Source organism: Gavia stellata, chromosome 7, assembly GCF_030936135.1.
Source record: "Gavia stellata isolate bGavSte3 chromosome 7, bGavSte3.hap2, whole genome shotgun sequence".
Lineage (NCBI taxonomy): Eukaryota > Metazoa > Chordata > Aves > Gaviiformes > Gaviidae > Gavia > Gavia stellata.
Window position 1 is genome coordinate 28,191,677 of NC_082600.1, and position 14,792 is coordinate 28,206,468.

The 14,792-nt window shown below is 32.9% G+C and overlaps 1 protein-coding gene across 1 annotated transcript in view; it reads right to left on the reverse strand.

The window, feature by feature from the left end:
* Positions 1-14,792, reverse strand: part of TTC6 (tetratricopeptide repeat domain 6) — a 71,880-nt gene that overhangs the window by 45,062 nt on the left and 12,026 nt on the right. Inside the window, exons 3-6 of the mRNA XM_059819535.1 lie at positions 11,106-11,177; positions 10,180-10,272; positions 5,288-5,418; positions 1,710-1,919 (exon numbers count right to left, since the gene is read on the reverse strand). Of these exons, the coding sequence (XP_059675518.1) occupies positions 1,710-1,919; positions 5,288-5,418; positions 10,180-10,272; positions 11,106-11,177 (506 nt within the window). The remainder of the gene's footprint in view (positions 1-1,709; positions 1,920-5,287; positions 5,419-10,179; positions 10,273-11,105; positions 11,178-14,792) is intronic.

A 14,792-nucleotide genomic window follows, 5' to 3' on the forward strand; every position in this document is an offset into this window, starting at 1 on the left:
CTTTATGATAATTCATTATTGAAGCACAGAGCCAGGAAATGAAAATTCATTGCTTATCTGAGGATCCAAACCTCACTCACCATTAGATTATTTGACCATTCTGGGTACAGGAAGTTGTGCTGTTGAGCAGAAAAGAATGCAAAAGTCATGTAGTCAAGAGACAGAACAAGTGGTGACATGACTATCTCAGTTGTTAGAGCACTTACCTGGAACAGAAAAGCTCTGAATAGTATTTCTAATCCCAAAACTTTTTTTCTGTATTATTGCTAATGTCTCACCTCCTTTATTTTAAGGTAAACATGTTTAATTTAAAGTTCAGAGAATATTACACAGCCATCTTCTGTTGCTTATCTTTCAAGACTGTAAAGCTCCTTTCAGAGTTACTGCTTTTCAGAATACAATCTACCCTCCTACAAAGGATGACCCTAATCCCCTATTCTTATCCTTATGACCTTGCATTTGGCTGCACTAAAACGCATGTTTTTCAAGTGAGCCCAAGTTAACAAGCTACACAAATTGCCCTGTAAAACTGACCTAGCCTTATCCTTATTTACCACTCTACCTTTCTTCAGATCACTACAGACTTTATGAGCAGGAATTTTGTATTTCTGGAGCTGGTGATACATAGAAACTGTAAGTAGCAAAATGCCAGTCTGAAAAACTATCAGGAAAAACTTGAGAGTATTAAGGCTCCAATTCTGAATTTTTTGACTTTACTATATAAACTAGAAAGTCACAAAAAATCAAAGATGTAACCAAAGTAATAAGCAATGAAATAAGAATATGCTTCTTATTCATTCATACGCATATTTTTTTAGTGCAAAAGATGTTAAAAAAACAAATTAGAAAAAAACAAGATTTAGGAATTCACTACCATCAAATATAAAAATTGGTAATATAATAATATGATAAAACTGAGTAGGTTTATTCCAAAATACATTTACATTTCCTCACTACTTCTTATAGAAGAAATTTTTTGACAGATCTCTTTTTACATGCTGCATCAACCTCAGAAAAATTACTTATTATGCATTTTGTTCTACTTCAGCTCCTCATTCACTAAAGATGCAGGATCCTGCAGTTATCACATGACTACCTTTTACATATGCAATGAATACTTTTGACTACAAGTTTATCTAGGTCCCAGTTCTGTATGTGCTTAACTTTGTGCATATGTTAAGCTCAACAGAACTATACTCAATTACTTAAAGTTATGCTTGTTCCTAAGTGCTTGTAGAATCAGGATTGAGGTAAGATTGTCTCTGTGATAAAGGGCTAGTGGGTGTGCACTTTAAACCTTTTACTATTGCAGAATTTTACATTCACAGACAGCCTACTCTATTTGCTCAGTATTTCTTGTTATGTCAATGGGACCTCTCATGTGAGTAGAATGAGGTATAAAAATTAAAATATTTATAAACTAAATTGTAACATATAACTTAAAATATGTCTATAAAATGCAATTTATTTTTAAAAACAAACAATATATTTTACATTCTAAGCAAGATACAAGACTTTTAGTACCCTTGTTCTAATTATTTTAAAACACATCTACCAAGTAAGGCAAATTTTTTTCAAATCTTTTTCTTTGCCACTTCTTTGAAACTACTAAATACTGAAACACCATGAAAGTTATTTCTCAACATATAATCCTTTAACTTAGAAAATTAATTAAATCATAGTAACTCTGAAAATAAGTAAGTTCATACCTTTTGCTTTCAGATTGCTCTTTCAAATAAATACATTTGGAACACATTGTTTCTTCCTCCTTATTGTCTGTGTCCTCTGCTGTAAATAAGATATTATGACCTCTTCTGTCTAAAGTATGATAAACTCTAGAAACCAGTTGTAAATAAGGAGGCAATATAAAACTAGGAAAAGCAGTACATAGACGATGAATGCTGGGATAATGTTGACCTCTAAAAAGGAAAACAAAAAAATCAAGAATCTTAATATCCATTCTCTATATTCTAAAGAACATAGTTTATCAAATACTACATCATGACATATATCAGACCATAGGATATAAATTGCTAACATAAATACTTGACAAAGTAATTTCTACTAAAATTAGAGATCAAATTATTTAGAAAAGAAAAACAGGTAAAAGCTAAAATGTCGGTAATTTTCAAGTAAAAAATAAGTGCAGTAGTCACAATTTTACTTTCCCAACTTAAGTAGAGCTTTCACTTGCTGCATGGAAAACTTAAACCAAGTAATGCTGATTTACAGCTTAAACTGGGTATGTGAATAAATGTTATGTTAAAATGTTACATATATATTCATCTGCAAATTCTCTCCCATGACAGAGTACCTCGTAAATACTCTCAAAACTTTTAATTAGTTTTATGATATGCCGTCACTTAAACTTCTTCCTAGCTTTTCAATTCAGCTGTTGATTTTAAAGGAAACACCGGGTCTTTGACTATCTTTGAAAAGTTAATAACTAAAAAATTCTACCATTTAACCCTCCAATCTAAGTTGTGCTGAAGATGATGAAAGTCTATTGACTTCCACAGGCCATGGATCAAATTCTAAAAACAGTCTTCAGCTACTGTATGAACTCTACAAAGTTAATAAATGTCTAACGTGCAGACAGTTACAATGTGAAGAGCAGTATATGGAAAATGTCCGAGATGTAAAAAACTCAGAAATGGCTCCCCAAATGTATGCTACTTTTAATGAAAGTTCATAAGTATCTTCATATTTTAAGAGAAAATCCCAAATGAAAATGGTTAAAACTCCACTTTGAAATTACACTGAATAGTTTTCAGGTTTAACTATTTTTCTGAGGTTCTCCTGAGACAATGACATTTTCAACAACTTGGTTTTTGTTTTATTGAGAACTATGCCTTATGTTATAAATAAAAAATATAAATATAAAATAAAATAAAAATATAAATATAAAGGGGAAATCAGCAAGAACTACAAAGTGAAGTAAGGCAAAACACAAGATTGATTTATCATACAATACATATTCAAGTTACAAAAATAATATTTTATATTTGCTTACGTTTTCTGAAAAATAATGACAGCAAAAAAGTAGAATATAAAAATCACACATGTAAAGAAAAAACCCACGAAAATCAGTGTAATATAACAGAAATTTGACTCACAATCAAGAAACTATCACATCAAGTATATACCAGATATATCTGTTACATTAATATAGTTTGAGTCCCTAAGTTTATAGGCACATGACAACCCAACAGGAAAGTGTCAGTAAGTCTTTTAATTTTAATTAGAACTGCTCAAAATATTTTTTTCAAGCCATACAACTTTAATGTATAGAAAAGAGCCTAGTTACTTTATGCTTCAACAAGACAGTTTCACCAGATCTTACAATCCAAAGCCTCTACTGAAATCAGTGGCATTTCTGTCTGAATGAGAACAGGGTCAAAGTTATGAAATAAAACGTGAAAGTTAAACATAAAAATGAAATATCCAGTTTGAAAAGCAACTCAATCACACAACACATGAGACTAATTAGGATTTAAGGCATGCTTACAGCAACCCCATTTAACACAAAGGATAATTTTTTTAACTAATTGAATACATTTACAGCATAAACGGAAATAAGTAACTGTTTTGGAGTGTGAAATCAGAGATCAGTGCTTTAATAAGTAGATGACATTAATTTAAAATTAGAAAGAAATATTTCACACTGCGTTTTTAACTTGATAGAGAGTATATAATCTTCATAAATCTTTATAGTAGTTTACCTCAGAATGCTCTAACACAGTTCACTTTCTCTGCAATGCAATTACCACACAATTAAAAAAAAAAAAAAGGTGGCAAACAGTTTAACTTTGAACTTACAATATTTGGAGTGATTTCTGTAAACGATGGCAGGCAAAATAGTTTTTAAATTCTCTAGGAACTTTTTCTCTAAGTTTTGTCATTTAATTTAAATAAATAAAAACAATTTTAATGTTATTTTAATTGCATTATCATAACTGGTGTTGTATAGAAGTTTATCATTTCATTGAATTAACTAACTGAATGCTTTATCAATGTAAACTGAAATATTTGGGGCATGCTGCAGGTAAAGGTGAATGTTTTTACAGCACATACTCTCCTAAAACAGACTATTTATCATTCTTTGGAAAAAAGGGGACATGAAAAAACAATACTATGTGTGTGGCCTACATTACCTTCACTTAATGCACTAAATACAGGTTTTTTAGAAAATCGTGCAGTTTCTGCACCATTGATAATCTGACAGTAAGTATTTATTGAAGGTAAAACACTCATTGTCTGTTGACACTATTTGTTTTAATATATAATCTTGCTAACCAAATGATCTTTAAGCAATGCAGATAAGCAATGGCATGCAAAGGGTCACTTAAATGCCAATTTGACTGTTTCATAAACTTAAGCATTCTTTTCCCATGACTATTCTCAGCTACTTAATTGAAAGTATTATCCATTTACAAACTTTAGGCCTGCCATAAAAAGGCTCTCTTCTGTATCCAATAGACCTTTCAGGACCCTAAGAACAACAAAAGCTAATAATTAAAGCTGCTTCTTTTTTTTCCCCTTTTCTCAATAGAGAAGTGAAGAAGCAACCTATGGTACATCTAAACAAAGCTATCTATAAAGATCTTATTAGCAGTGAAGACCATAAAACTGAAGAGTCTCACTTGACATGGGATGGACAGGATCAGTTAAATTAGGACACGGTCTGTACTACTTTTGTAATTTTCACTCCTACTACAGAACGACAGATACAACCTATGACAAGAACAAGATAATAAGCAGTTGTCCTTAAATTACAGCTCTCCATGTAAAATCTCCTGAATTTCAGACAAGCACTGACTGTAATACAAATTCAAGTTAATGAATTTTTAATACATCTTCTCTATTTAAAGATGATGACTTACAGCTGGCATTGCTTATATTAAATTTGTGGTATTTTCCATTGTTTGTTTTTAATTATTTTGATTAGATTATGCTTGGAATTGTATGGACAAATTCAACCCCCACATAAGCAACTTCAGTTTCTACTGCAGTCAAGAGAAGTTTCATCTGCATACAGCAGGCCTGAATAGGCCCTCTGGATTTTAAAAAACATAAATCAGAACTATTTCAAGGAGATAAATAGCAAATTAAAACTGGAGATACCAAACTAAACTTGATAATTTAGATCAGAAATTGCAAGTGTTCAGATCCAAATTCGGGGGGACGGCATTGTTTCTTCTCCAAACTTATCTATCATGCTATGCACTAATAACTTAATATATTTTCAATATTTTCTTATAATAATGAAATAAGATTAAAAAATTACTTGACATTTGAAGCCTGAGGAGGCAGAGATTGTTGCAAGCCATATTCCTTTTGTAGCTCTTTCTGAACTTCATTCGGTTTAATTTTTGATATTGCTTTTCCTTCCACCTGTAACACATCCGAGGATGGAGCCTAAAATGTTCATGAACAGAAGATAAACACAGTGTTACAAACTGGTAAGTTATATTGATATTTTCACACCAACTCTGGAGTAGAACAAGGAGCAATGGCACACAAGCAACTCTGACCATCAGAAAACACAATTCAATTAAACTAAAGTAGTTTAGAATTGCTGTCACTACGCAGATTATAGCAGCACCCACAGCTATTCAGGATACAAAACAAGCTGAAAAGTGTTGTAAAACAAAATTTCCAATGTGCCCTACCTAAATTGCATTTCTGAATAGTGTGTAAGATGCGTGTATTTCAATATATTAATCAAAAGAGCATCAAAATCATAATATTACTGTTCAGAACTATTAAACCTAGAAAAGCATGAACACATAAAATTTTTATTATATTTTTAAGCGAATTCAAAGAGATACACATAGTTTAAAGGATGACATTTTTAGAAAAGTTTCTTCAAGGTTTTGTTTATTAAATACAGGAGCTTCAGCAGGAATACAGATGGAAGGAATTCCTACTCTTCCCACCCACAGCTGCTCATTCCTATTTATTAGAGCACCACCTGCTTAGTTGTGCCAAAAATTGTTTTTTCACACTGTGAAATAGATCAGGTAACTGATCCATGTTGAAAAAAAAAATACTAAAAGAAATGTGAAAGGAAGGCAGAAATTAATCCAGATCTCTGATTCCCTTTGTAGAGTGTCCCCACATAGAAATTTTGTGGGGGCAGCTCACTGTAATCCAGGAGCAAGAGTAAACAGCAAGGAAAAGGAACTACTGAAGTCATCATTGCTGCCAAAGCATCTACATGTGTTTCATAAAACTCAGCTTCAGGATCTATACCCTTGTGCTGCTTTTCCCATATTGTGATGGCCTCCAGAGGTCCCTTCCAACGTCAACCATTCCACAATTCTGTTTCCTGCAAACTGTTAAACATCTTCCTAAAACAGACTAGCAATGCCATCAATAAAAAGGATTCTTCTGAACTCCACTTAAAAGCTTACATACATAACACAACAAAGCAGGATCAAGAAAATAAAGAAGTATAATCAGAGCGTAACAAAGACAGACAGAAAGAGAACAACACAGTGGGGAAAAGGAATTTTAAAGTGCTTTGTCTTGAAAAAAATTTCTCTCTCAATATGAAAAGTAAGTCCACTTTTTTGCCCAGCTCTTCCTGATACACCATGGTAATTATGTCTGTAAGGCTGGCTAGCTTAATTTATAGGAACCCAAAGAATACAACTGTTGTGCCCAAATGCCTTTCTAATTAAGATTTTCAGTCACATATCTGATTAAATGAATCACAAAAGCATAGGATTTTACTCTTCTTTGTCCACTCACATGCTTTAATTATCCCAGAATATAACTGGGCACAATGTCTGTATCTACTGACAACTTCAGCAGTATTTAAGTTCTTAGAAGAAATCACTGCATGAAAAAATTATGGAAGTTTATAGGTCATAAACAAGTATATTAATCACCAAGTAAAAGATACTGAGAACTGTAAAAGATACCTAAATGAGTCACTACCTTCTGAAAAGGCTTATTCAAAATTAAGATGGTTTCATATATTGTCAGTTTATTTTTGAAACCAACACCTCTGTTTATATCAGCACATACATGAAAAAATATGAAGGACTGAAGTCAGATGTTTGATGTTTACCAGAGAAACTGGAAGTCAAAGTTTTACATGGAGAAAATAGGCTAACAAAATAAGGAATACGGAAAAGTTTGAAAGTAATATGTCTTCCTGAAAATGTATCATTAAAATGAGCCAAATATAAGACTATGATTTTTGCTTTTGAATGTCAGGTAAACGTTTCTGTTATGATCTCTTGTCCAATTTAAAGAAGAAAAGTAACCCGATTGGATGCATTGCCATTACCAGCTTTTGGAATGACCAGATACTCAAATAATTTGAAAAAAAATGCCATGTAAGTGACATCCAAAGTAACAGAAGATACTCAGCAACATTTGTCGATGTCTTAGACACCGACGTGGTTAATGAAAACCTCCAAAACTAAAATTACAGCAGCTACTATTTTAAAATCATAAGCCAAAGTTCTGTGATCTCATCTTTTTTGTGAAACATCACAAAGGGGGACTTCAACATACTGTTGCTAATAAATTATGGAAACTATACTAAGTAGAGAGGAGTTCCTTTAAGCCTAATATCAGAGAACATGAGCCAACACACTTACTATTAGATGGACATTTTAAATTTATATAATCTCATATTTTATTTCATGTTCTTTGTAAAAATGTTGATGAACTAACACCTAACTTTTTAATCAAAATATTTATGTAATTCTGTTACAGATGTAACATAAAATTACAATAACTAAAGCAAATATCTGCATTTTTTCATCTGCTTGTGTATAACCAAATTTGCATGTTCACCTTCACAATCAATCAATTTATCTTGAAATTGCATGGGCCCTGCAGCCCACTAAGCAAAGCAAAATAATTTCAAAAAATATGATGTCACAGAAAAATGCCGATGACTAGTGTTCTATAGAAATACTAATATACAGTACATTGCCGTTACTCTGTATCAAATAGTTCTGCTAAGGATGCAATAGAGCATTTAGCTAATACATATGGGTTCTTAAAACCATTTCTCTTTCTTTTTCTAAAATTTTGTCTCCATTATTTTTTCTGTGTGTAAAAGTGAAAGCATGCACTTTCAAATTAAATAATATATTTAAATTACGTACTACTTGTGTTAAATAGAACCAAATCACAGAATCACAGAATCACTAAGGTTGGAAAAGACCTGTAAGATCATCAAGTCCAACCATTACAAAAAAAAAGGTATGTTAACTTTTCAGGTGCCAATCTTGCAAACTACTTTGTGTTGTAAGATCACTGAACGCACACTGATGGGTCTTGTTGCAACAATACCACCAGTGCATTATAGAAGTGGCATGCTGCCCAAAATAATACTGTCCAAAAACCATCATCACAGTACCCCAGTACTGTTTAAATAACTGGAAAACTGTTCTGTTGGCAAATAGTATATAATTTAGAAATAACAAATAATCTTACTATATTCTTAAATATTATAAAAATTACCATCAGTGACATTGTACTGTGTATTGTTTACGCATCATTTAGCATATTTAGTTTAGTAACAAACAGATCAACTGATGTTGCAGAGTAGATTCTTAAAAGTACCTGCAAACACCATTATTAATATTATTTATATAAAACATTATAGCCAAGTACAGACGGCACATGAGATTTCAGTTACTGAAGGATTAGAAACATTTCTGACCAATAAACAAATATTGTAAGGAAAATTTCAAAACACAGTATTTTTTCTAATTAAGCAGAATTTTTTAAAAGTAATATAATTTCCTTTTCATCCATTTTCTTCAACAGAAGAACTCTAACCCATCTAACAGAAATAATTTGGCTACCACAAAAGTTGCTAGGAAATATGAATCCTTAGCTGTAGAAGAATGCCTGCCGACTGGAACTGCTCAGGCCAGCATCACCAGGCCACTTAGGGCTCTGCTTCATGTCCACTGCAGCCCCATTGCAGAATGCAGTGCCAGGACTGATGGGGAGTTTCTGTCGTCTCCCTGTGACTCACTCCCAGAGCTCCCCTGTCCCTTAGCTCTTCAGGGTAAGCTGTGTGTATCTTTGGTTCTTGGCTATCCTAAAATTGATCAGGGAAGTTCGTTGATAATTTCTGGAATTCCAGGCGCGTGCCTACCTCTCTCTATCCCTTTCTCCATGCAGCTTGAAGAGACCCAATCAGGGCCAAACTACAGTCAGCGGGAGGAGCTGAAGAAGCAGCTTGAAGCAAGGCCCTTCAACATTCAGAAGGTTTCTCATTTTGACTAGACCTCTGCCTTATGACAGAGGCCTAGGCCTTGAAACAACATACTCGCAAATATTGGGCTATCAACAAGCATTCCACGTCTGTCTCTCATTCTTTTTTCATTTTGGTCCCTTTATCTCCTCCTTTTCAACACCTGTATCTGTCTTCCCATGTAGCTTATCCAACCTTGTGTTCATCTCACTTATTTAAGTTTAGGCCAAGGCTATCTGCTATCTCTGCACATAACATTGCCTAGTGGAAACATACCCCATTCTTGGTTGTCCTTCTCATTATACCACTGTAAATATAATTATTCTGCTTTACAATAAGCATATATAATAAATTTATGGCAAAGTAATCATTTACATCAAAGCTGCAGAAGGAACCAGGTTAGGATTTTATTTTAGTATCTGGTTATAGACTTGAAATACCAGAACGCTAAAAACTGACAATATATGGGAAAAGACATTATTTGGTCTTTGCAACAAATTTGTCCTCTGTGGTACTGTCTCTATAAACTTGATATGTGTTCTCTATTAAAAATCTAAGCTTTATAGAGTTGATATTCTAATGACAGTTTTTGTCATGTGTGAAATATTGCAAAACCAAAAGGATATTGAGCATTACGCCATTTTCCAGGAAGGCATCCACTTGTTAAATGTAGATTAGGATTCTATTTATACGTTGTTTCATTTGTAATCTTCTTTCCAATCTCATAAAGAAAAGCCTAACCCAACATTTGACCGAATGAACCTTAATTTGTTTTTTCTTCTAACCTTAAGCTGTAAGACCAGTATGAAGACCTGTTTTATAGAAAATCTTTTAAAGGGCAGGTGGTAAGGAAACAGCTTGCAGACCTCTGTACGCTCTAAAGCATCAAAACCTTAAGCATGGGAAAACTAATACTATCTCACAATAGTACTAAACCTGCTTACCTGCTTCACCTGCTTATTATATGTTAACAGCTCATCTTTAGGCCGAGATTCATTTTCTGCTGCTTGAGATTCTTTCTGAACTACTGGTGTCTTCTGAGGGAAAGGGGGGAAGAAAAAAAAAAAAAAAAAATCAGTGTAAGAGGTGAATGTACAAACACTTTTGCGCTCCCTGACAGGTAATTCAGTACAATATTTATTATAAGCAATTATTCTTTCATCATCCATGCATTTTATGAAGCACCTAGATCATTGTATCAATTTTATCTTAAGCCAAATATTTCCTTAACAGCTAACTAGATTTCCAAAAATAAATATAGTAATAAGCAAAGGACCTACAACGATTAACACTAAATAATAATATTTACAGAGATTTCTTATCAAAGATCTGTCTGTTTCTTCTACAAATTGCACTTGTAAGAAGAAATTGCAAAATTTAAGAAGAAAGATACATCAGAAATTTATATCAAAAGATCTATGAGCCTTTAAAGCGAATAAATTATTAACGCCTCTAAACATTAAGCAATCCCCGAAACATATCTAAGTTTAAATATTTAAATTTTTAAAACAGTTTGAATGAAAGGCATAGAATGATGGGCACTAATATATATGAATATAGATGAATGTCTTACGATTCCATTGCCCTAATCGACATGCTACTTAATAAAAGCAAAATTCTTTATATCTGGCATTTGGAGAATCAAACCCCATAAGAAAAGGAATGAACAAGAGACATAAAAGGGAAAGAGAGAAAAACAAATGTATACTTGTGATTTATGAAGTACCAAAATGTTCTCAAGGACTATTTCATTTCCTTCACAGTTTTATCAGTTTAAAATATGAACTACCTATCTTAACAACTCTGCAAGCAAATAGAAGCACTATTAACTTCTTATATTTTGACATTCCTAGATAATGCAAAATGTTACCAGGCTTGCTTGGTGAAAACTTGGCAGAACTTGAGATTCAGTTTTTATTTCCTCATATTCAATTGGTGCCTGCTGTATAAGCAAGAGAAGAAAAGTAGTGTCAAACAAGAACGCTAAAAAAAAATATTATTCATACAACATTATGGAACAAAACAACATCAAAACAATATATATGCATAAACTAAAGTTTGGCTCTTCATTACACAAATTAGTTTGAAAGCAACAAGTACATTCAGAGACAAATGATCCTAGGCTCATCTTTTGCAAATACACGGATGCTTAACTCTTTACTATAAATAACTTCTCCATGGAACTGCTTATAGTAGAGAAGTTTAAGAGTTGAGTGCAATTTTCAGTTGATCATTTTCTCCACAGGAGAAAATTAAAATTGCTCCACTAGCAGAAAAGCTACTACAAAATTTGAAGCTGTTCTTAGTTCCCAGACATACTATTCTTTCTCATCAAAGGAACAGTTCAACAACTCCCCTTTTGGTTACAGTATACCCATACGAAAAAAGCAGAAATAAAACATAGCAACAACTCTCTAAACAGATGGTAGTTTTAAGGACAGTGTGCTTCCTAAGCACCTGGTTAGCATACATACACATAACTCAGCACACATGTACTTTACCCTTTGTGCCATATACTGGCTTGAGGAACCAAGTTTTAAACATAACAGTAACAAACAGACGTATCACATCTAAACTATATTTCATTTTAGAATAAAGTTCTTGAAAATTGCTACAGAAATGTTATATATTTCTGGGGAAAATATTTCAGAGCCACAAGTTGATGCAAGAATGCATTAAAGCTATCAATTGAATACATGTTAGGAAAAATCTGTCACATCATAAAAAAAATCTTTTACTGGCACTGCAAATGTCCATTTGCTCTTTTAATGTAAGAATCTTCCACAGAGTAGAATTTTTATTCCATTGAGTGTATTGTCCACCTAGCAATCTAAAAATATTAATTTTTTTTTAGGATATTTTGCATTTAACTTTAATACCACATAAGAAGCATATTCTGAGCTGTAACTTTTTTTCCCTTGCATATTAGAAAATGAAAAGGAAAAAAGGAGGAGTCTCCAGGCCAACACAAAGTGATAGATGCATATATTAGCCCAAAAATGTAAACTATTAAGCAATAAAAAACTATGGCCTTGCAGAAGATTGCACACGCTGGTGTTTTGCTTTTAACCAAAGCCTTAGTAATTTATCTAACTTTGACAGAAAAGACAGCTTAAGAAAAAAACAATTCATATTACATATTTTTTTTCATCACCATGAGTGCAAAGAACTAAAATAGAGAAATGTGGTAACAACTCAGACTAAAAGGAACAGATTCAGCATTATCTTCTCAACCAAACAACCTTCCTCCTCTTTGCAACACGTGCATATTTTCAAATACGGTGATTCTCATGGACTATTAATTATTACAGTCCATCTCAGCCAACTGTAATTCTCTCCTCATGCAATTTATTATCCAATTTATGGAATCAAAGAGAAATTTTCACAAAGCCTTTCATTCAACCAGACTGGATCAACTTACATTTCCAAACTATTGCATAATATGTAAATTACAATTTTACTTATTAATTTTCCTGTTCTGGCAAAACCAACAGAATTATGTGAGCACATATTATCTTAATTTTGGACACCTGTACATGTTATGTGATTGCTTTCCTTTGTTGGGTGCGATATTTTCTCTTTTGTCCACTCCCCATGGGAGAATCGCGGGCACAATGTTATTGTGTTATTTTAATAAAATGATGTGTACTGTCTATAGATGTACTATGGGTTGTGTGTTTGCCTTAACAAAAACAAGGCCAAAGAGGTGTGATCTTTGGGAAATAAAAGTGTTGAGAACTGTGGCAACTTAATTCCTGTGTGAATCTGTTCTTGAGTGTTCTGCCCATTCTTGAGGAAGTTGTTTCCTGCGCTGATATTTTAACCTTTTGATGGAAACTTCTACTGTGCCTTTAAAAAACAGCTTTATTAGCCATAGCCTTCCTCCTAGAGGTGTAAAGAACTGTTTAGGTACCCAAGCACCTTGTAATTCATTAGAAACCATTTTAACATTTTCAGTCATTTTGATATGTCGGTGGTATCTTCTGTAGCTGAAAAGATTCATTGTGAGTCCTGACATACAGAAATTTAAGATTTTTTGTTGTTTTATCTTACTTATAGATTTTCATCTGGTATGTCTTTGGTTCCTCATTTGATAGTTACATGCTATAATAATAATTTTCCTCTCTGTTTTGACAGGAAAAGTCTCTATCACCAGTGCAGAAAAGACCCTGATAAATGACAAAACAAAGTCAATCTAGATATGTGAACATACAAATATTTTAAAACATTCTTTTAACATGGTGAATTTATACAAATTATTTGTACACAAACATAGCTAATCAACCTGTACCCCTTTGACAAAGCTTGAAACTCTGGGACATTACAATCTATCTGATTAAAAACAATTTGTTCTCATATTAGCAGCTTACAGACCTAATGAGGATTAGTCTCCCATTTTGTTAGACTTCAGGGTAAAAAGGTAGTCCTTGCCCCATAAAGTCTGTAGCATTTTTAAGACAAGCATAAATTATGTGGGCCTAATGATCATAAAGGAACTGGAAAGTGATTGTTGATAAAATGTAACAAACTGCACAACTGAATTGCTTTTAATTAGTTACTTGCACTGGTAAATTTGAAGAAATAAACAGATAGATTTCAGAAGTCCACATATGTAAACCATCTATTCAACACCTCTCCTTAGGCAGTTTCTTGCAATGTTATGAAAAGAAAACATCTTTTTTTAAAAAAATCTAAAGTAATATGAGTTAACTGTTCCAGAACAAAATTTTCATGTATCCAGGAGTGGTAGTGTCCATCCCTGAAGACCAAGTGTCTCCCTTCAGCAAGTGGCAGGAAGTGCCATAGCCTTTGCCATGATTAACCTTATTGAGCATAGTCAATAACGTGTGCTTCCTGAATTAATAATGTAATAGCAAACTCATAGCAAAAAGCATCATGGTCTTGATTTAGGTACATTTTAATGGATGCAAAGAACATGAGAAGAGCATTCCATAAGCCACCTGTAAGCAGAAAATAAGAAAAGCAATAGGAAGAGCTAGGGCTTTCCCACTTAAAGAGAATGAAATGAAATAAATTGAAGTCTTTTGTTCATTTCCATGACACTTAGCATACACCTTACAGCACCTAAAGGGAAAAAAATGAAATATTCAATAAGCCTCTTAAAAATACCATTTTATCAGAAAGCAATATCTGATCTGTTGTGTAAGTTTCAGGTCAGTTGAAATATAAAGAACATACAGAGCAAATAATAACAGAGAAACAAACAAGTATTTGCTCATAACTTTGCAGTATTTGCTTATAGATATAAAGTAAATACAAGTCTATCTCTTCTTGAATTTTAACAATAATTAGTCTCCATTGAACCACTTTTGAGAAAGTATTAATGCATTACAGAGAAAATCTTCTCAAGGCCTCACTATTGAGATTAGCTGACAAGAGCTAGAGGGTTAGGGGTTTTTTTAAAACTAAAGTATATTTTATGTTGGTTTCCTGCTAGTATGGTGAACTGTATACTCCTTGTTTAATAGAAGCATTCAAATTTGATGTTATTTTTCAAGAACAAAAATGTTGTTCATTTAGTTACCACCCGCACAAA